General features: G+C 35.8%; 3 protein-coding genes across 20 annotated transcripts in view; 1 reads left to right on the top strand and 2 right to left on the bottom strand.

Moving 5' to 3' along the window:
• Positions 1–22,492, top strand: part of LOC116176810 (complexin) — a 501,249-nt gene that overhangs the window by 405,634 nt on the left and 73,123 nt on the right. The gene's annotated exons all lie outside the window — the stretch shown is intronic.
• Positions 9,705–10,863, bottom strand: LOC116176809 (lipase member H-A-like). Its single transcript, XM_031495579.1, has 3 exons — positions 10,794–10,863; positions 9,988–10,746; positions 9,705–9,934 (listed from the first exon to the last, which is right to left on the bottom strand). Exons 1-3 carry the CDS (start codon positions 10,837–10,839, stop codon positions 9,729–9,731), a joined length of 1,011 nt encoding a protein of 336 aa, XP_031351439.1. The 5' UTR covers positions 10,840–10,863; the 3' UTR covers positions 9,705–9,728.
• Positions 13,937–15,247, bottom strand: LOC116176808 (phospholipase A1-like). 2 transcript variants are annotated; one of them, XM_031495577.1, is made up of 3 exons: positions 15,061–15,247; positions 14,257–15,018; positions 13,937–14,203 (listed from the first exon to the last, which is right to left on the bottom strand). In XM_031495577.1, exons 1-3 carry the CDS (start codon positions 15,104–15,106, stop codon positions 13,998–14,000), a joined length of 1,014 nt encoding a protein of 337 aa, XP_031351437.1. In that variant the 5' UTR covers positions 15,107–15,247; the 3' UTR covers positions 13,937–13,997. The 2 variants fall into 2 exon arrangements, with proteins under 2 accessions (XP_031351437.1, XP_031351438.1); XM_031495578.1 differs by having other exon boundaries at positions 14,257–15,011.

The raw sequence follows: 22,492 nt of genomic DNA, 5'->3' as shown, positions 1-22,492 counted from the left end.
TTTTCATATAACATAAAGGGTCAAATAGTCAGGAGTCATGAAAAGGTATCGCATGAGAAACGTCAAAAAATAATCAATGAAACTTCCGTGCACATGCAAAAACATTATGAATGTGACATCTCGAACAAATAACCTGGCCCTATGTACGACCCTCAATTGTTAACTAATTTTTTTAACTTTGCGCATTAATTGAAAGGTCTTGCAAATTCAAATTTATAAAGCAAACAACCTGACAAAACGACAAGCAAAATACAAAGTCATTAAGCTCCATTCTATGTTGATTACTGTAATTAGAAAAGGAAAATCAAAGATACATTTACCTATATTTGCGAATCTAAGACACTGCCCACTGCATGTCACAATTATTCTGCCGTCTCAGCTAAAACTTCTCTACCTTTTCTTTTTCGCTTGAGCATGATACGCACCGTAATGGATTTTTACGGAATAAGAAAAAAAGAAAAATCAAGAAGAAATTCTTATAACGAATTCAGGTTCGTCGTGTCCATACAAGGTGCTAACGGGAACCGTCCATTTCTGGTCGTTTAGGTTAGGGGGAATGCAAACGAAATTTGACATTTTGAGTTTTTCGGTGATATCGCACACATCAAATGCGTTTTTTCAGTCACAAAAAAGGTTCAACTTTGCCCACATTTAACCTACACTGTATCTTTCACCGTTACGGAGATCCCAATGGTGAGTCACGAATATAAAAGCGCGAATTGTTTCTAGTTTCTAGTACGTTAAATATTTATTTTATTTTATGGTAAACACACGTTCTACCCTCCATGCTATAATTATGGTATTTTAATGAAAGGTCTGATTGAAAGGAATTGATTTCTACCAACCACAACCTTCCCCCACCACTTCTTTTCGGGAGTGGATGGTTTGGAGGGAGGAGGGCTGTTAGTAATTGGTTTATATGGTAATCCAATTAAAGATATCAACAAAAAGAACTGTTATACACCAAACACTGCCCTTCTCCCGTAGTCTTGATTGAAATCGGGGAGATGCGAGGGGGGGGGGGAGATCAGGTTTTAATGCAAGGTCTCAACGAAAGGAATATTAATTACGTTTTGCTCGACTCTTTGTCGTTATCGGTTATAATTCTCATATCTCAAGAGCGAAGTGTCGGGAGGAAGGACAATTGGAACGTCTCAAAAGAAACATATCTATTGGTACTGTCAAAACTTTAAATTCGAATATCTGGAAAACGGAGTGTCCTCGTAAAAGACAAGGGGAATGTCTAAACGAGATACATCTGATCAAAACTTATTTATGAATATGCTCCAATTAGTCCAGTCAAATAAGAAAAAATAAAAACATTAATCGGTAAAGATCTGAATTTTGGTACACATGTTCATTAGTGTTCCCTATTGGACATACTAAAAGTCCCCGTCAAAATCTGTTGCGCTCGAGGCGCCATCCTGGAAAAAAGGAGCACTTCTTCAGTTTCTTGCCTATATATCGGCAACAATTATTGATACGGAAAAATAGTTCAGATAAAAAATATAGTTTAGTAAATTGCCCATAAAAAAGCATATCAACATTTTTTTGTATGTCCAATACTTTAGCTATAATCCGACATCGAATAGGGAATCAAGTATCCTGAGTTCTCGAAACAGTGGCGCAGATATTTTTTTACAACTTTTTACAAATCATTAAATTCATTGAAAATTCTACCAGTATTTCTAATATATGCGAAGTCGTCGCACTCAAGCTTGGTATGAGACACGTTTAATAAGGTTTCTCATAAAACGCTCTCTCAATAGAACTTTCATCTTCAATGTGAGCACTGAGTGTGGACTGGGAGCCTTCAGTGTCCGAACAGGGTCAAGGTAATTCTGAAGGTCTGATAACGATGTCGGTTTTAATATCTCTCACTATCAGGCACGTTATAAAGGCATTCTTCAGCTTCAGAACTCATTTCGTTGCTCCAACACTTTTACACATTTTCGCTTACCTTTTTGAAAAAAACATGATGTATCATCAAACATTATGTCATTGCTAGAATGCTTTATCGCACGACAATTCTGTTCATTTTTTGGCTCTGTTACAGCTATCGGTGTAGTCATAAAAAAGACGGCCTCCTTCTATAACTACGATACGGGGTCTAAACGCGTTCTGACGTATTCAACGTGAGATTACAGCTAAAGTACTGGAGATACAAAAAAAATGTAAATACTCTTTTTTATAGGGAATTTAGTAAACTATATTTTTCATGTAAACTATTTCTTCGTGTCAGTAATAATTTCCGAGACATGGACAAAAAACTGGAAAAGCGTACCGTTTTTCCAAGATGGCGTCTCGAGCGCAACAGATTTTGACAGGGACTTTTAGTATGTTCAATAGAAAGTCCCAATAAATGTGTATACCAAAATTCAGATCTTTACCAATTAATGTTTTTATTTGTCCAAAATTGCGCTAATTTGACTGGACTAAATGGAGTAGGTACCCAAAATATTAATTCGTAATGCAGTTTGCAAGAAGTTTTTTGAAGACAGTTGCCTTGGTTGACCAAATTGGAATTTAATCAGTAGAAAATCACGGTATAAATATATATGATTGGAATATTGGCGTTAATTTGGAATCGCGACATAGATTGGGCCCTAACAAGGTACATAATTTGTAACTTACAGTACGAATTAGTATAAAATCAGTCCATAATTATGGTTCAAAGAATACTATGTATCTATACTTGGAATTGTGGCATTAATTTTTAACCCCAATATATTCGTACGAGTTCTTGAAAGGGAGTGATTCAAAACTGGTAATTTTTGGTATCACGTAGTTCAAAATGGTCGTTTTCGGGCAAAATATCATAGGTGAATGATATAATCTTCTCCATCCTCCTTACAATCTCGTTTTATAGAAGATTCACATTCGTAGAAATATTAGCTAGCATAGGTTTGCGTTTGGTACTGACGTGGAGGTAAAATGTAGCTACCAGGTTTGGCTAAATTTCTTGATCCTTAAAAACGACATTTTAGATGGTTTAAAAACTTTCATACAGTCTTGTTACAGTATCTGGCCATTTTAAATTTGAATCGTTCTCGCTTTTATACATTTAATTTTCGGAGAAAAACACAAGCTGCGGCACTGGAAATGCTACGCCACTGGATATTATGTTTCCTTTTTGCCGCGAAGCTGACGAATTCAAATTACACAAGGACATCGTAGGTGATTACGCGTCACGTTTTTGAAGCTGGCGGTGTATTAGTCGACGCAGTATTATTATTTTGTAGGTAGTTGTTGGTCTGTGAGTAGTTCTCAGTGCGTGCGTTTATTCAAGACACTTCGGTAAAATTTACTTTTTTGTAAATTTTTCTTGAAATAAGTAGGCTGTAGGGCATTTTTAATATTTGTGGGTTGGTTAACAACTAAGTGAAGGCCTTAGTTAGGGATAGCTTGATTTAGTTGCTATAAATGGCCCATATAAATGCCTTCTCATGTACATTGAGAATGCCACTTTAGCTACGTTTCATTTTAACTTGATTTTAAGGAAAGATTTTGAAACGTAACCAGGGTGGAATTTTCCCACAAACGCAGGTTACATTTCATTTAATAGGAGGACGTTTATACAAACTAATTTAAATTAGGATTAATGTACAGAGTGTTGATATGATTTGGAGTATCTTGTAGACGAGCTTGTAGATGTCGAGTGGAACTTTTCTACTTTTTACATAAATAATGTTACCACATTTATGTTTTCATAAAAGGAGGACTCGCATTTTGGCAACTCGAAGTAGGTAATACTGTGATCCTGGATCGGGAAGCACTAGGCCTGATTAATTTAACGGTATCTTACTAGATTAAGCGAATACTGTTTCGGTGCAGATAAGAAATCCGGGAAAGGAACTAAAATGGGGAAATCAAACATATGCTGATACGATTAGCCTTGCTTACCCCAATAACTGGGTTCCCATATAAATACAATAGAGAATAGATATATTAATCAACTTCGAATTTGCCGGGAGCATTTTATATAAACTAACCTATAAATAATGAAAAATATTGTAAATAGCGGAGATATGAAAAATATGCTTACCTAGGTTAAAGTTAGCAACACTCAATTCACGTTAATACGTTTACATAAATAATTTCCTCGTACCCACAGATTTCGCAAAATTAGTACCTGTCATTTGACGACAAAAGTAACAAAGAGACATTTCTTCAATCTCAATGGTACCACTCACATTCTCTATTCACACCCTGAAGGCAAGAAACGGAACGCTTCGCTGACTCGTTCCGTAATTTTCAAAATTTGTACTACTACGTTTCAACCGCAAGGGGCAGATCTGTATTTTGGTTCGACCCATTATACAGATTCGTCAACATTTTGTGCCATTCTGTACTCGTGTACCAATTCTGATAATATCACTTTGGTCCTTGCTCAATCTTAGTTATACCGTATAACCACAAGTTGAAAAAATGTGTATTCAATTTTTATACTTATTTTATACTATTTTTTCGCTGTGTTTATTTGCTGTATGTCGTAATGCAAGCCCCAATACCAACATCCAACTTTTTTTTCTTATTGGGACCAAATCTGTACTACAGAAAACTGTATTAGCGTTTTGAGTTGGATTAAGTTACCACCCTTGAATCGGCACCCCAGTTTGCCAATCTTGCCAAACGATTATGCTCATTTTGTGCCGATTTGTGCGTCATTCCACAAATTGTCCGTCCTTCGTTTCGTAAAAAATCAAAATTTTCCAATTGTGGTTCCAAGTTAATGCTTGAAAATGTTTGGCGCATTCTGTTCTGTTTGGGTCAGCGTACTGACTAGATAAATTTGTTACAGCGCGTTTGGTTCGTTCGGGGCATTTTGTTGCAGGTGAATACGCACCTTAAAATGCAAGGGAATGGATTGATAATATGAATTTCCACTGCGGGGGCAGTAGAATTTACTTTTATATACAAAATAAATGTGACGGACCTTTCGATTCCTTTCAATGAACTTTAAATGTAAGTTTTCCGACACTTTTATGATCTGATTTCCAACTTGAATTATTTTTCGATATTCCAATTTGATTGTATTGCAGACGATAAAGCTGTCGTTCAAAAATTCTTTATGGAACTAACCTGGTTACCAAACCATTCTTGGGTAGCTGTCAGGATGAAGTACAATTCACTGGTTTGACTGGCATTCTCGATCCATTGGGAGGGATTTTCCGGCTGCAGTTTCCGGGAAAAACGCTGATTGATGAGTTGTTGAATTCGGCGGTTGTTTACATAGGTCAGTACACGAATTAAACTATTTACAAACGCAACTAGCCCGAATAATTACTAATTTTAGAAAGTCTGCCTTCAATATGACATTTGGTTGTGTGGAAGATCTTCTGCACAGACTTTAACACAGTGTTTAACTATTTGATTTAATGGCACAAAATGAAAACCCATTTGGTTTGGTATAAGCATTCAATTTTGTTCGTTGTACTTCAGTGAGACTCCTACGCGCGAAAATGTCTAACGGAATCTGCTGAAAATACTTTATTTTTTACTCAGACTTTTACACGATAATATTTAATTGTGCATCTGCACTAAAACGGCGGGCTTAAATATTTACTAGTCGGCACTCCGACGCACGGAATTTTTCTGTCTCGCACAAAACTGGACGTTAAGGGTAACGTAACTGAACGTGAATATTGTAATCCCTATATGGCACTGATAATCCTAGCTTCTTTAACTATTTCTCCTTGGGCAAAACTGGCGAAACTGTTATTAGGAAATGTATAAATTTCGCCCAGTAATTCGGTAAAGTTTGATCTTATATTTGGTTGATGAAAATTGCTTATTTCAAAAAAATCGGGGCCAACAAAAGTCTGATCAGAGATTCTGCTGATCCGTAGGTAATCTGTAACCTAAACGGGTAATTAAAATGTGTGTAAACCTAGAACCAAACGCGAATTTCTGTCTCCTATCCATTAGTGAACAATGAAGTTTCCTGTACGTCTGACAGATATGATAAACTAAAGCTCGACGAACTCCAATCAAAAAAAAGCAATGAATATGATTTAATGAATATTTATTTGGCTGACTATAGACGTGAACTTGAACTACAAATCACCCTTACAAATGTCCAGTTTTAATATGTAACTTTCATAAGGTATGTATTTTAGAACTTTAACATTACATTGTAATTGACGTTATAGCCAGAATATGACCTGACCATCGGTTGAAACTTGTCGCGTTTTATGTCTTTATATTAAATTAGTATGGGGAAGGTTTGGTGTTTCAATTACTGATTCTTCAATTTCACGTCAACCCTATTTTAAGTTCATCATATTATTGACGTTTTCTACGATATTACGTAGTCCAAAATGATAAAATAATTACAAATTGAGTACTAAATAATTGCCAATACCTTAGTAGAGGCTATTACATTTGTTCTGTAATTTCATTGGCAATTTTTGTGTACTCGAAGGAGGGAGCACGCAAAAGTCATTCACTAAGGTGTTTGTAGAATATATAGACAGATAAATTGTCAATTGTCTCGTTACATAACATTTTGGAGGTTCCACCAAGATTCAGTTAAACTTATAGCACGAAGTGGTAATAATTGATACATGATGCAGAAAGCTGAAAAAGCGAGAAAACCGTTGAGAGAAAAAGTTAATAAGTGGTTAGTGTTAATAGTGGTGTTGCTGGAAGCGGCGTTAGAGGAGAGTCAACCGGATTGGACCATGATTGACTCCAACAATCATTTGCTCCATGACGCGCATTCAAAATTAGAGTAACTTGATGATAAGATGTGTTGGTGAACCAGGATGATTCAGATGAAAGGATTCAAGAAGAATCAAATGAAGCTGACGTGTATCGAGAAAAGTTCAGCCTTATTTCTTGCAAAGTAGCAAGAGCTCGAGAAGACGATCGAGTTGAGAGAAGTTCAATCACAAGTACTTCTGTCGGAGGAACTAGTGGGAAGAAGAGGTATACGTTACCGTAATTCAATCTACTTAGTTTCAGTGGAGATTTGAAGGATTGGCTTTGTTACTGGGGGCAATTCAAAACTTTCCGTGAGGATAATGAAATCAGTACAATCCATAAATTCAATTATTTGAAGATGTCCATGGTGGTTGGAAGTGAACCAACAACAATTGTGGATAGTCACTTCAAAGTAGGAGAAGCTGGTTATAAATCTGCTGTTGAAGAATTAAAGGAAAGGTATGGTCGTGAGGATCTTCTTCTAAGATTATATAAGAGAGTTGCTGAAGTTGGTGATTTCAAATGTAACAAGGACAAGGAGGCGAAGATGTATATTGAGCTATAGTCTCATCTGAGATCTCTTCAGTCCCTAAATTTGGACAACGCAAATCCTACAACTTGGATCTATCCTTTAAGTAGAATCTAGTGTTCCCGATGAAACTTTGCGAGTTTGGCAAAGGTATTCGGAGAAGAAAATGGCTGAAGGTGTTGGCAATGTAAATTCAAACAAATTGGAAGCACTTATGGAGTTTTTAAAAACTGAAGCTCGTGCTGAACAGCAGATCTCTCTGGCAAGAAGGGGATTTGTCAACACCAAGGAAGGAAAGACATCTGCCCAAAGAAGTTATGGAAGGATCAGCACAAGAAGTAGTGAAGTTGCATGTCCAGCAACTGCAACCAGTCTGTTTAACGGTAGTAATGAACCGTGTACCAAAAGTAACCATGAACCTAAGAATTGTTTTAAAGCAAGTAAATTAAAGTACGAAGAAATGATGAAGCTATAATCATAGTGAAACGAGTCTACTTCAAATGCTTATGGAAGGGTCGTAAAGTTAAAGAATGTCAGGTTCCAGTGGAATGTTCGAATTGTAACGATAACCATTTATTGCTGTTATGTCCTAAGAAGAGAAAAACACTGAAGATATTGAAGTAACTCTAAATAGCGAATCGAATGTTGTTTGCAGCAATGAAGTCCTATTAAAGATAATAGTTGTGAAGGCACAATTTGGAACAAGAGGAAAATCAGTGTTAGCTCGAATTCTTTTTGATAATGGCTGTCAGAAAAGCTTCTACTACTAAGAGAACTATTCAAGCTATTACGAGTAAACCTATGGATGAAGAGGTCACCAGGATGTTCTATGTGATGGTACAGTTACAAATTATGAAAAAGTTCATTTGCATCGTATACTGATCAAAAGTACTTATGACACTTCAAAGGAAGTTGAACTGATCCTACGTGAGAAGTTGAAGCTGGGTGGTCAAGTACCAAAGGTTCCAGTTCATATTTTTGAGGAGTTAAATCAAAAAGGCATATCAGTACCTGATATCACGTTTTCGTTAGCTGAAATCGACATTGTGATTGGAAGTGATTAATGGGGAAAGCTGATCAATGGAAATTCTTAAGTTAGAAAATAACTTAATTGCCGTAGAGACATTATTTGGATGGATCATTTCTGGTGATACTCGTCGGTTCAGCGTTGCTCAGGATAATATACAGATGTATTTGGATATGGAAGAAGTAAGTAAGCTTTGGAATCTAGACTTAATTGGAATCCAAGAGAACAATCTCTCCGATTCAGAGCAGGAGGCCGAAGCGATCCGATTATTCAAAGAAACAGTAGTTCGTGAGGATGATGGGTGGTATCAAGTTGCACTTCCGTGGATAAATCCTGATGTTATTAAAAATAATTACTATAACGCAGTGAGGAGGCTGTACTCAACAACGAAAAGATTGGAAAAGGAAAAAAAGTTTGAAAATTATCATAACGTATTCCAGTCGTGACTGGAGGAAAGGATAATGGAAGACCAAAATTTAGATGGTCATTTTCCATGGAGCCTGTATGTAATTTATTAGCCGTGTCCAATTATTTTTGATAATGGTAATGGGCTACTCAAGATTGGTTTTAAGCTGCGTTTAGTTAATTAAGCAAACTCTGTTGCTACTATTTTGTATTTTAAAACTACAATAAGTACTCGATGAACTAATGGATGGTGCCAATGGATGCTTCCTTCCCGGGAAAACTCGTTAAAAGACGCAGCGTTTTGAAGGCCTTAGCATTATCGATAGTTAGGTACCTAATACACCACCTGAGCTAGTTAGGTAGTAATCTTCAACTTCAACACTTGTATCTTGTATCCTATTGGCTATTGCATCTATGGTGCTAAAATGAAACTCACATTGCAGTAAGGAATAGGGATGTCAAAACCCTGCAATGCACTTCCAATCTAAGTAAAAAGTATTTCATATTTATAACATTCTTGCTTGCTGGCATGCATTCATGGAATATAAGTGAGGTAACGTTGTATTTTGTATTCCTTTCAAATAGACCATGACAGTTGACACTTGACAGTTCTAATTTTTAGTTCGAAGTTTGAATATTTAGAACTAAATCAATCGTAATCTATTAATCTTTTATCAATTATATTCAAGTCGTAGAAAAAGTATAGTACATAATTCGAGTGCTAATGCCTATTACGCACTCGATTTTATTACAACACTCGCTCGCTACGCTCGCTCGTGTCGCAAAATACTCGTGCGAAATAGGCTTCTTAGCACACTTATTATGCAATATACTATTATAGTAATGTAATTTTATAGTATAAAATTGAAATCTTATAAAATAAACTTTTAAAAGGTTTTAAGGTCTCGTCATAGTTTGTCTGGCAATCTTTGTGATCAAATCAGTATTAGATAAGTTTAAGAACAAATTAACGTAGTCGCGATAGTGGTTTTTATCTCGTTACGTAACAATGTTTATTATTATTTAAAAATGTGTGCTGTTTACAGTAATAACAATCAAAAATTAATTCAATGGACCGTTAGGACCACGACCATAAGGAGACTGTCCATTTGTCCGCAATCCACACATTCTGGTCCCCAGTTCTGGTTTGCAGTACTCTCCCATATAACGTACCTTAAAAGACAATAGCAAGCAAAATTCTGCCGGAAAGCTATTTAAACGAATACTCTCCGCAAAAAGGAAACAGCTGCGTTGGTGACTGCAAGACACTAAAATCCACAGACGTTGCACAAAAAATCAAAACTGTTGCCTCTATATTTACCTGGTGTAAGTACAACAGATAGAGGGTCTAACAATATCTGGGTATAATTAATTTTCAAATCAACACAGTTTGGTTGCCAGATACCATTATTAGGATAGAAATCGGTATGACCAGAATTGAACGTGGTCCCATAACCCCCTGAGTCGGTGTGGATAACGTCAACAAAGTCTGCGTCAGTTTCATCCAATCTACATTCGTTTGCACCTGCACAAAGGTATCCAATACTCGCGGGATCCAGCCCCGTAATTCTTGCAACGGAGCGATTACAATTTTGTTTAATATAGGCGCCCGCCATTCCGGCAATTTGTGCTCCTAGGGAATGTCCGACGACGTGTATGTTTTTGGGACTTACCCCATAAGCATCTAGATTGCATAGGAATTTGCCAAAACCCATCGCAACCGCCGGTGCATTGCAGAACGCGTTGGCGTACGTCAAAATACCGTCGCCAGCAACGTACATACCGAAATCAAGAGTAATAATGGTACGATTTGATTGGTACCTCTCCAAGTAGGCGTCCCTGATAGCTTTTATATAATCTACATCTCTTGATCCGGCCCAACCGTGCAACAGGAAAATAATCGGCTTTACTTTATCAATTTCAGTAACCGAATTTATCTGTACTGCATTTGTGGGAGTGTGCCACCAATACTGTGTGAGGATACCATCATCGTCAGTGCAGTTTTGAGCTATACTCCATATTACTGGTCGTAACAGATCTAGGCATTCTCCACTAGTCCTACCACACATCTTGCTACATACTTAAAAAAAATAGTCAAGTCCGAACCCTAACAACAAAAAACCAAACCTGCCACTAATAACGTTGAAAAAATTAATATGTAGAGTGCTGCCATTTTACTTGTGCGCCTTAGAAAGCAAAAATTTCAACTGTCTAGTTGATATGTAATCGCGCAATTTATTATATTTCTAGAATTACGCAATTGTTTGCGATTTTTGTAATTTATTGTCACGCATACATGGGTATATTATTTAAAATGAACAGATAAGTAGGTACAAAGTAAACATATTATTGCTTTGGCGATGGTTTCTTTTAGGCAATGTTGATAGCCAACGTTTGCAGTTTTTTCAAAATTTACAGGCATTTTGTACTATCTTTATGCTTACGTGGGCCTTTTACAAGGCTAACATTTCAAATCCATCTTTAACTTTTTTCTCTTGGTGGGCTTAGTTCGATTTTTTTGCTTCATTTGACTAGTTAACGACCCATATTGGTAACAACCACAACGGATTTTTGATAAAAAATATCTTTTCTATTTCTTAAAAATGTAGAAATACACAGAACATACTTTATATAAAAATAAAGAAAAATCAAAATAAGCTTATTCAGATGTACATCTAAAATTGCTTGCCAGATTCAATTAACACTTTTCCTCAGATGATATAGTTTAGTCAGTGCCATATTTTTTGTTAGCTTCGACAGGAAAATAATCGGCTTCGCTGTATCTATTTGAGTAAAGGATTTTGTCAGTACTGCACTTGTGACATACTGTGTGAGAGTACCATCAATTTTGAGCTAAACGAAATAGTGCATCTCGTAACACATCTAGGCATCATACACTAGTCCTAAAGTTTTATAGCAGAAGCCTTATGGTTAATGAGCGATTTAGCCTACTCATTCAAATCTATTAAAATGTCAATTTAACATATGCTATAAAATAATTTTTTTATACCTGCACCTGAATCGCTGTTCACATCACGCTTGCGCGTGCAAAAAAGGCGAGTAGAGCACGCCGAGCTTTAAAGTAACGTTAATTCAAATATCACATATAAAAATCCTGCAAATGCAAAAAATGTCTTTGGCTGGTATCCTTGTTGAAAGCTTTACAAACTCACGTGCTTCAGAGTAGCCAAATTTGTTCCACTTTTCGATCGCAGTATTGATTGAAGTTTTTAATGAATGCACCAAAGGGTTGAAGATTTAAATACGTCTGACATTTCCTTCGCATATGCCACCATTAACTATGCATTTTAGTCTTTGTTTGAAAGATGCTCTCTATTCATCCAATCCAACAGCTTTTCACATTCTTTATAATAGGCTTTTGCACTTGGATTTTGCAGGTACGAACTTTTTCTGCTTCTGCAACAAGCCACTGAGTGGACGATGTACTATTTTCTTCAACCGAAGTCATGTTATTTACAAAGACGGTGATTTTTATAAGCAAACGTCAAGTGACGTTGGAATCACGACATATATACGCTGTCTGAAATTAAATAGAATAACGTAACTATCTCTGTTATTATTATACTTAGAAATGCGGTTAAATTGGCAAAGTTGTGTAGTTTTTGATGCTGATGGATATTCCGATGCGATACCATAATAAATCGTTTCGTAGATAATTGGAAAAAAGTGAAAATCGACATTTTTAAATATTTCAGTAAAAAAAGAGTTTTCGAAAAAAGTTTCAAATAAAAGTTTCAAGATTCGATGGGATAAATTCAATGGAGGTAGAAAATTTTTTTTCAAAATGGCGGTTTCTATTTATTTATTTATTATCCCTCTCTAGTTCTGGGCCTTCAACAGGCTTACGCCCAATTACAGAGTGGCCCCAATAATGCTTTTTAGAGGTGCCTCGGTAGAAGGTCTTAAATTGTTCTATGCTACTCCTGTATTTACCTTACGAATTATGAAAATTGCCGGAAAACCTAATTCGGAGTGGCCGGCAGAATACTCGAAGCTGATCTAAGGAAATTCCCATCTCTTTCGGATGCAAAATTCTTACCTCTTCCCAGGTTCGAACACCCGACCTCCCGGCTATGTGGCCGCTTTACCACTGGGACACAAATGGATTTTGGGGAGACTTTGGATAGACGCTTTTTGAGATATTGACATTAACTTTCTTATTTTAAATAGATGCTATATTGGATTTTTACGTCACTCGATAGAAAAAAAATTACAAAACCAGTGATACTAAACACTTAGTACTTCATTTGGGAACCAAGTTTGCATTTTTGCCTTGAGGTTTACAATGTATTTCTTATGGCAATAATTCTATGGTTGATTGTGATTGAAACCAAATTCATTCGTTTATTGTCTCGCATAGTAGAATTATAAACTTCAAGGCAAAAAGGCAAGATTGATTCCCAACTGAAATTCTAAGTGTTTAGTATCACTACTTTTGTAATTTTTCTCTCTAACAAGTGACGTAAAAATCCAATATGACGTCCATTTAAAATAAGGAAGCAACTTTGATTTGAAACTTTTTTCGATAGCTTTCGTTGTTACTAAAATATTTGAACAAAACTGGCGATTTTCACCTTTTTCCAATAATCTATGAAACGATTAATTTTTTTCAAAATATCCCATCGGAATACCCATTAGCGTAAAAAACTACCAAACTACCAATTTAACCGAATCTGTAAGTATAATAATAACAAAGATATACCCCTGTTATCCCACTCAATTTAAGACACGCTGTATAGGGCCATAACGAGGTGAAAAATTTGTCACTAAATTTGTATACAATCGGTGCAGAATTATGGTTCAAAAAATGATATGTAATACTTGATATTATGGCATTAATTTCTAACCCCAAACCCCAATATATTTATCCTAGACTCCTAGTGCTTAAAACTAATGATTCAAAACTAATCTTTTACGACATCACGTAGTCCAAAATAAGTAATTATACCACAAACATTTTGATTAATCTGTTTACTTGGGGCTGTGGCGTTAATTGCAAATCCAATGTACATTTGGCCCTAGCAAATACACGGTGGAGAAACAAAATATACAAAAAATGAGCACAAGATTTGCCGATTGCCTTACTAGGGGATGATGTAGTGAAATGTCCGGTCCCTACAGTCGAAACTATTGGTGATTTTAGTCAGTAAACAAATACTCATGTAGCGAAAGCGGTAGTCGGATGCCATATTCAATGAGACTTTATTTAAAATTCACGAGCTTTTACTAATGCAGGGAGCATACAAAAGTAATTCGCTATTGTGTTTATTATTTAAAATCTTAACTTGATTACAGAAAAACATTCAAAAATTAATTCAATGGACCGTTTGGACCAAGACCGTAAGGTGACTGTGCACTTGTACTAACTCTACACATTCTGGTCCCTAGTTCCGGCTTGCAGTACTCTCCCATATAAAGTACATTTGAAGCTAGTGGAAAACAAGATCGTGTCGGAAAGCTATTTGCAAGAATGCTCTCTGCAAAAAGGTAGCAACTGCGTTGGTGACTGCAAGACACTAAAATCCACAGACATTGCACAAAAAATCAAAACTGTTGCTTGTATATTTACCTGGTTTAAGTACAACAGAAAGAGGGTCTGAAGATACTTGGGTAAAATCAATATTCAAATCAAGGCAGTTTGGTTGTGCGATGCCATTATTAACATAGAAATCATCATCACCGGAGTTCAACGTGGTCCCATAACCCCCCGCGTTAGTGTGGATAACGTCAACAAAGTCTGCGTCGGTTTCATCCAATCTACATTCGTTTGGATTTATACAGAGGTATCCAATACTCGCAGGATCAAGCCCCGTAATCCTCGCCACGGAGAATTTGCAATTTTTTTGCACATAGGCGCCCGCCATTCCGGAAATTTGTGCTCCTAGGGAATGCCCGACCACGTGTATGTTCTTGGGGCTTACCCCATTTGCAACTAGACTGCATATGAAATTGCCAAAACCAATCGCAACCGCCGGCGCATTGCAGTATGCGTTAGCGTACGACAAAATACCTGAGCCAGTAACGTACATACCGAAATCAAGAGTAATAATTGTACGACTTGATTGGTACCTTTTCAGGTACGCGTCCCTTATAACTTGTATATAATCTACATCCTTTGATCCGCCCCAACCGTGCAACAGGAAAATAATCGGCTTTACTGTATCAATTTCAGTAACGGAATTTATCTGTACTGCACTTGTGGTACTGTGCCACCAATACTGTGTGAGGATACCATCATCATTGGTGCAGTTATTTTGAGCTAAAGCCAATAGTCCGTTTCGTACTCGATCTAGGCATTCTACACTAGTCCGACCACACATTTTGCTGCAAACTAACAAATAGTCAAGTCTGAACTTACAACAAAACGACAAACCTGCCACTAATAACGTGGAAAAAGATAATATGTAGAGTGTTGCCATTTTACTTGTATACGCCTTGGAAAGCAAAAATTTCAACTGTCTATTATGGAATCGCGCAATTTATTGCATTTCTAGAATTACGCAATTGTTTTTGATGTTTGTAATTTATTGCTAGGCATACATATTTGAAATGAACCGATAAGTAGGTACTTACAAAGTAAACATATTATTGCTTTGACGAACGTGTATACATTTTCTTTTAGGCGCAATGTTAATAGACAAAGTTTGCAGTTTTTTTTTTATTTACAGGCACTTAATTCCGGAAGTCTTAGTCTACAAAATGGTTCTATGCTATTATTGATTCCCTAAGGGTGTAGTGAACCCTTCTCCTTTCACATTTTTTAATAGAGAAAGGCGGTTACAATGCCGAAATTGAGTTATCTGCATCTGCATTTGAAAATTTTGAAAGCACCGTATCTGTTTATCTCATTACTGTAAATAAAATGAAGAATTGTATGTAATAATGCTAAAACTCTTCTTAGGTTCACTTCACCTCAGAAGCAGTTATAATGTTTGAACTCCACTCCTAAAATTCCAAATAGATACAGGGTGGCTATTAAAGATGGAACCAAAGCTCTCGCGCTCGAACGGTTTGAGATATGGACATGAAAATTAGAACACTTTCATTTGAAATTATTTCACATTATTTCGAGGTAAAAAATTTTTTTCTTGGTACGTGGTTTTTGAGTGACACCGCAATCTTAAATTTGTTAAATGGCAACATAGTTCGTGTGATAAGTCATCAGAAAGCTCATTTTTTTCTTTTTCCTGCTAGATTAATCATGAATAGTGTTAAATTAGAAAATGATGGAGAAAACTCGTCCGTAGAATGACACTGCTTGACTGGTATATTAAAGTACTCGGCCCAAACAGTGTTAAAAGGGCCAATAACTATTCCTTACTTACGTATGACACGCGGACGTTGATTAAAATTCATCGCTTAGACGCAAATAGGACGCTTTCCAATGTGAATGGAAAAATCGGCTGAAATATCAATATCATATATCAATATCAATACACAAATATGGAACGACAGACGGTTACCACAAAAATACGTAGCATAATACGTAATATTTGAAAAAATAAAAAAATACATAAAATGAACGATGTATGAACTTGCTAATGAATTAAAAAGGTACTATAAGTCACAATTTGAAATAAGAAATGTAGTGCCCACACTACGTTCACTTTATGTAAAGAAATAGATGAATAAACGAACGCAATCTTCTATGCAGACTCTATATTGAGAAATACATTAACGTATTCAGTGACCTTTCTTAATTGATGTTTCTTCTTAGGATCAACTTGCAGACGCAAATAGAAATCCTGATGGGAATCTCTTTCAAATCTTTGAATATGTTTGAAATCGGCTAGAACCTTTTTCTTAGAACCTGTAACCATTTAAATTCTCTTAAAGTCGAATCTTCCAAAACTCTCGTAGAATCTTCTAGTATTTCGTTAAATCTTCCTATGACCTTAGGATCGTCTTAGAATCTCCTCTGAATTTTCTTAGAATTTTTTTCAGAATCTTTTTTGGATTATTTTTGGATAGAATCTGCACAAATTCTAGCATTTTCAGAGCAGGTTATAGAATATTATTAGGCATATTCTAAGAGTCAAAATAGAATCTTTTAAAAGGTCTCTTAGGATCATCTTAGATTTTTCCCTGTAATGTTATAGGATCTTAGGGTTATTTTGGAATATCCTTGGAATTTTCTTAAAAAGTGTTCAGAATGTATTAATGAATCTCTACAAAATTGTTAGAACTTCTAAAATTTACAGATCTGTTTAGAATCTTGTATTAATTGCCTTAGAACATGTTCTTAATTTTTTTTTCATCTCCAAAAACTAATGAAGTCCTTTTCGCTTACCGCCCGAACGAGGATACGTCATCTTGGAATAGCAACCTTGAAGGAAATAGAAAGGGTCTGACGGTATAGCTTTTAATTTGAATTTGAATTTTTCAAATTTTTGCAGAAATAAGTAAAGTAGAAATTTTCAAGTTACAAAAAATATCATGGCTCTAAATTATGTTCCAGACAAATATTAATCTTGGTTGATGTAAAGGAACGGATTGGCTGATTGCAGTTAAAACAACCGGACATTATTTATTTTTGCGTAGTTTGTCTTCATTACTTCAGAATGTTACGGCGACACGATAGCGAGAGTTTATCTCAGGTTAATATTGTTTTATTATTCACAACGGCAGCAAGATTGCACTTTCTGACCAAAGGAAAGCTTAATTCGCGTTTTTGCAATCAAGGTGACCAGTCGTGGTCTCTATAATAAAATATTCCCGTTTTGGGGAGACCAAAGATTATTCACGTTGTCATAGCAGCGACCAGGTAAGGTCCATTTGAAAAAGTTAAACTGTTTTGATCGGGATGTTGCAACAAACGTATTACTGTCCTTTTTGATGGAAGCGCACAAAATATAAGGATTCAGACATTGCGATAAATAGTTCTTCTTTCTCTTAAAATGTATCAAAAATTATTAAGAAGCTATCATAACACGGAGATACTAATAGAATTCACGGAAGAAATTATATTTCCGGTAGCGAGGTTGAATTAAAAGCTTAACCGTATAAGGTCTTTTCCGGTAAAAGGTAACGCGTCAAAAAGTTGCAAAAAGTGACCAAAGTTCCTCGCAGTAACACTAAAGAAAACCCCAACGATTCGTTATCCTCCAAATTTCACCAGAGGCTCCAATCTCAAGGGGATTTTAATTTTTTTCCGCACAAGTGCCCTCGGGAACAAAAATCTGGTACAATAAGGCGGATGGATGTTCAATTCCTTTGAATCAGCTACAGCAGCCTTTGAAAGTCTGGTTTTATGTACTTGTACTGCCATTATTCAGTCTAAAAAAGTAGTTGCCATTATTTCTCCTGCATAAGGCGTGACTTTAAACTTCTTTTTGGAGGACTGGAGCCCCAAAAATTGCATCAAAAATCAAAACCGACTATGTGTCTCAGTGGTAGAGCGTTGGGGTACATAATCGGAAAGTTGGGTGTTCGAACCTGGCTTAAGATAAGACTTTTTCATGTGTGCAAGAGGTGGGAATTTTCTTAAATCAGCTTCGAGCATTTGGCCGGCTACTCCGAATTGGGTTTTCTTGCAGTTTTCCTAATTCGTAAGGTAAATACCGGAGTAGTATAGAACTACTTAAGACCTTCTGCAGGGGCACCTCTAGAAAGCATTATGCGGGCCACTCTGGAATTGGGCACAAGCCTGTGGAGGGCCCGGAACAAGAGAGGAACAATAAATAAATAAATAAAGCTGCCCCGCCCGGGAAAATAAAGACGACCCCTCGTACTTGTATGTTTGTAGGATTGTGTCTCATATTTTGTCGCATTTCTATTGAATCTTAATCATTCTATAAAGTAGTCTCGTAAGTTTGGTGAGAATAAACATTTGTTAAGCACATTTTCCAGACTTATTTGGAGGTGATTCAGTTAGTCGTTAAAGTAAGAAGATTAATGAAAATATTATTCTTGTTACAACTCGTTGTTCATGAATACCATGCATATTACTTTGATAGCCTTTTGTGATTTCATTTTCACTTCCATTATATAATAGGAAAGTTAATAAACAGAAAATTTTACTCATTGAAAAGAATTTGTTTATGTATAAATGCTAGGAAGCTTCCCGAATATTAGAGGAATCTCTATAGAACATCCATTCTGAATGTATAAATGCATGAAATATGATATTGCACATATTTGCATATTACAGGAATATTGATGGTACGTATATTCACTTGTCAGTATACCAATATATATACATAGCATGTCTGGTGCATATACATGAATATACGTAAGACATCCAAAACGTATATACTAGGTTTTATGTGAAGTCTGCCAAACGTATATTCCTTGCACATACATCGGACATTTGCGACATACTTTTCCACATTCTATGGATATACAAAATCCTACGTAGAATGTGAATGTTATATGCAATGTATACAGTTCTGGTATGAGCGGCACAAACCTTCGTACTTGCTCTTGCCATTAGTACTTCATTCTAAGATACAATAAGCTTGTACTTGCTAATTTATTCAATAGCAATGTGAACTTTTCTAGCGAAGAGCCAATACCACACGAGTCAAATACGGTTTTTATCCAAAACGGCCTACATAGTGGATATTCTTTATTGGACAGTTTCGTACAAAATCCTAAAGGAAGTCGATAAGGGACAGCAGTCTTAATTGTTTACTGTAGACTTCGGTTTCTTCCTCGGTTTCTTCTCCAGCGCCTATACTTTTTGGAAAAAATACTTGAGAAACATGATAAGGGAGCAGTTAGTCATCATCATATTCTCCACTACATCTATGATAGGTCTGTTAAAGTGCCAATAGAGAAATAGGCAAGATTAGTGAAAGGGAAGAGTATCAGTCAAACTTATATTTGAATTTATGTTTTCGCATATTATGTTCAGTTGTTTCTTCTGTGGTGTCTGTAACTTATTGATATTTGAACTATTGCATGTAAAATATACGTGTCGTCTCCATGCAAAGGGTTGTTTATAACCTTACACGCAAACCTCGCAAAGTCCATACAACTTCGTACTTTATTGCAAACATTTGCAGGATTATTAACTTGTTTCTGGGGAAGTTTGTACACTATTTTGAAATGTATAAAGCAAGAGAACTGCAATTTCTATGAAAACCACGCGCGATTCGAAAACTAGTCCACAATGAAATAAAATTAACCCAAACACGTAAACTATAACTTGGTGTAATTTTTTATGAGAACATGCAAAACGTGACCTATGATATCGAGGTTTCGGAAACTACGAATTTGCATCTCAAACTTTCGAAGTTTAAACGGCTGAATTCGAAATACATAATCTTTTATGCAACAACGCACGTATGCAGAATATTGGAAAATCGAGAAACCGCGGTATAAAGTGCAGCCAGCCTCTATAAACTGAGTTTATTAAATTGTCTTGTTCTTCCTTTAAAAGAACTAAAAATGCAAACAAATTGCTTGATTGTTATTAATCGACCACCCTATTCTGAGATCACCCCTTTCCATTCAATTATTGCGAGTCGATTGCGCGATTAATTAAAACAACTTAAAAACGAAATTAAATCGAACGAACTTCTGAGTAGATGCGAATATTCGCTCGATGCCAATTTTATCTCTTCGCCGCCGCCGCCGTCTTTGTCGTCGTCGAACAGGTTTAATAAAACAGAAAATTTAATTCAATTTTCATCGAAATACCATGCATTTTGCTGTCACATTCCGTATAGAATCCAATGTTCCTTTATTTACCGACCTAAAAAAAATGGAAGCGTTTAGATGGAAGACGAACGAACGAAAATTTAATCAATATTTAAATGAACCGGTTCGACCAACCTACTTTTAAGTAAAGTTGATTAAAACAGTAATTTGCCCGCTTTTCCCGTGGAAATTGTATTGTCGCGCATGCCCCTCGTAGATTTCGAGAACGCATCCCCTCCACCCGTTACGTCATATTTATGACGATTCTCTTTGGGGGAAGTTAGTTGTAATTGCACGATCTGAGTGGATAAGATCTATTGAGTGACATTGTCTGTAGGTAAGAATCTTATTGTGTTCATTTCTGGGATAATTTATTAATGTGATTTTAATTCGGTCGGTGTTACGCCACTGTTCCAACTCCAAAATTAGACACCTAAATCATGATTGAGGGGTTAATAATATTGAATTAGTAAATCTCACTTCCTAGTAATTAAATTGTGGGTCTTTTTGTTTCAAGTAGAATAATTTCATTTTAACTTTAGACCCTTAACGCACTAGATACGACTACTAAGTATAACTGTTTATTCCATGTCTAATTATTTTGTTATGTATTGTAAGTCTCCTATTTCTAGGAAGTTGAAGAGGACGTTTTGTGAGTAGGCATTTACACTGCTATAGGAAAAATAGTTTGCAGCCTGCAGCTAATTTTTTAGTTTGATTAAAAATGAATACAAAAGTTTTACAGAATATGTTGACAATAAATTTAGTTACATTTTTAAAAATAGGAAATTTATTAATGCTGGATACTGCTTTCGTGTTCAGGGTTCATACTGAAGAACAGCTAAATCAATATCATTTTTTGGGTTATTAATTTGATAAGTAATTTTGAAATGCAGGAAAACATTAATTATTCGAAAGATGTAATGAATTATAAGGGGCTGTTTTTGTCTTTGAATAAAAAGTACAACGCATCTTTAATGATCAACTAGATAAGGAACAGAAGTAACATACAATGTTGGCATTATACGAAAAATAACTTCTTGAGAATGTGATGAACCTGAAGGACATGAAGCATCTGGTACTCTGAATGATCTGACGCCCTGAAGGATCTGATTCTCTAAAGTAGGTATCAAAAAATTCACTCAATAAAATGCTCTCGTTACAAGGGGAAGCACAAGGGGCGATAGGTCGAAAACTTGGATCCTTAAGCACCAGATCATCGTCCATTACATGCAAAAAAAGTTGGAACTTCTCGTTTTGCATGAAATGTTCCATTTTTAGTCTCTATTTCCCGGACTATCATTTGAGGTCTTCTTTAATCAGAATGAGTCGATCTAGTTTTGTGAACATGAACTGACCGTCGACAATATGTTCCTCCCAAGTAGAAAACAGGGGCACTTACAACCCTTCATTCCAGTTACTATTCGTTAAAATAAAAGGAGTAGGTTTTAATTGTTTTGAACGTCCTAAATACCTAGGACCTAAAGTCTGACATAAAGGAAATGATTTTTCGGCATAATTCCTAATATTTAGAGTCACCCTGTAATTCAAGCGTGTATTTTCTTTTCCAAATTCAAAGTGCTTGGTTTTAACATTAATTTAACAATTATACTCCTAGGGCTTTCGCTAACTTGGTAAAAATATAATCCAGTGAAATATTCAATACCTGAATACAATGGTATTTGAACAAAATGTATGCATAACTTCAAAACTTCAGTAATAAACATTTCTATTTATATTCATAACTTTTTTAGAGCAGTTAATGTACTTTCATTGAAAGCAGATAACCTACTGCATCTTTCTTGACATCTTTTCCATCCACATTTACAAGGATGAAAGTTTCAATTCTATAATGTTACTTTTAAAGAGGCCACTTTTTACAAGCGAGGCTTGTTTTATACATCGCCCTGTAGCTGAAAATCAACTGGAATTAGGTTTAGTGTAAAAGCGTCTCCGGCGGCTTTGCCGACCATTTAATTGTCCTTTCTTCCTCTATGTGATGGTATATAAATTATAGTCACTTGGTGTCCGTTACTGACAATTGTGTCGTAAGTGTCGTGAATGCTTTATCCCATTGGATTCTCTGTGTATATGTTGCCGATAGAGTTGATAGCAAAAAGTGAGTCGGTAAAGATGGCTGTATACTATAATAAGTATAAAAT

The sequence above is a fragment of the Photinus pyralis genome, unplaced genomic scaffold (genome assembly GCF_008802855.1).
Source record: "Photinus pyralis isolate 1611_PpyrPB1 unplaced genomic scaffold, Ppyr1.3 Ppyr1.4_LG7, whole genome shotgun sequence".
Lineage (NCBI taxonomy): Eukaryota > Metazoa > Arthropoda > Insecta > Coleoptera > Lampyridae > Photinus > Photinus pyralis.
The sequence above is the reverse complement of the archived record's forward strand: the minus strand, read 5'-3'. Positions and strand labels throughout refer to the sequence as shown.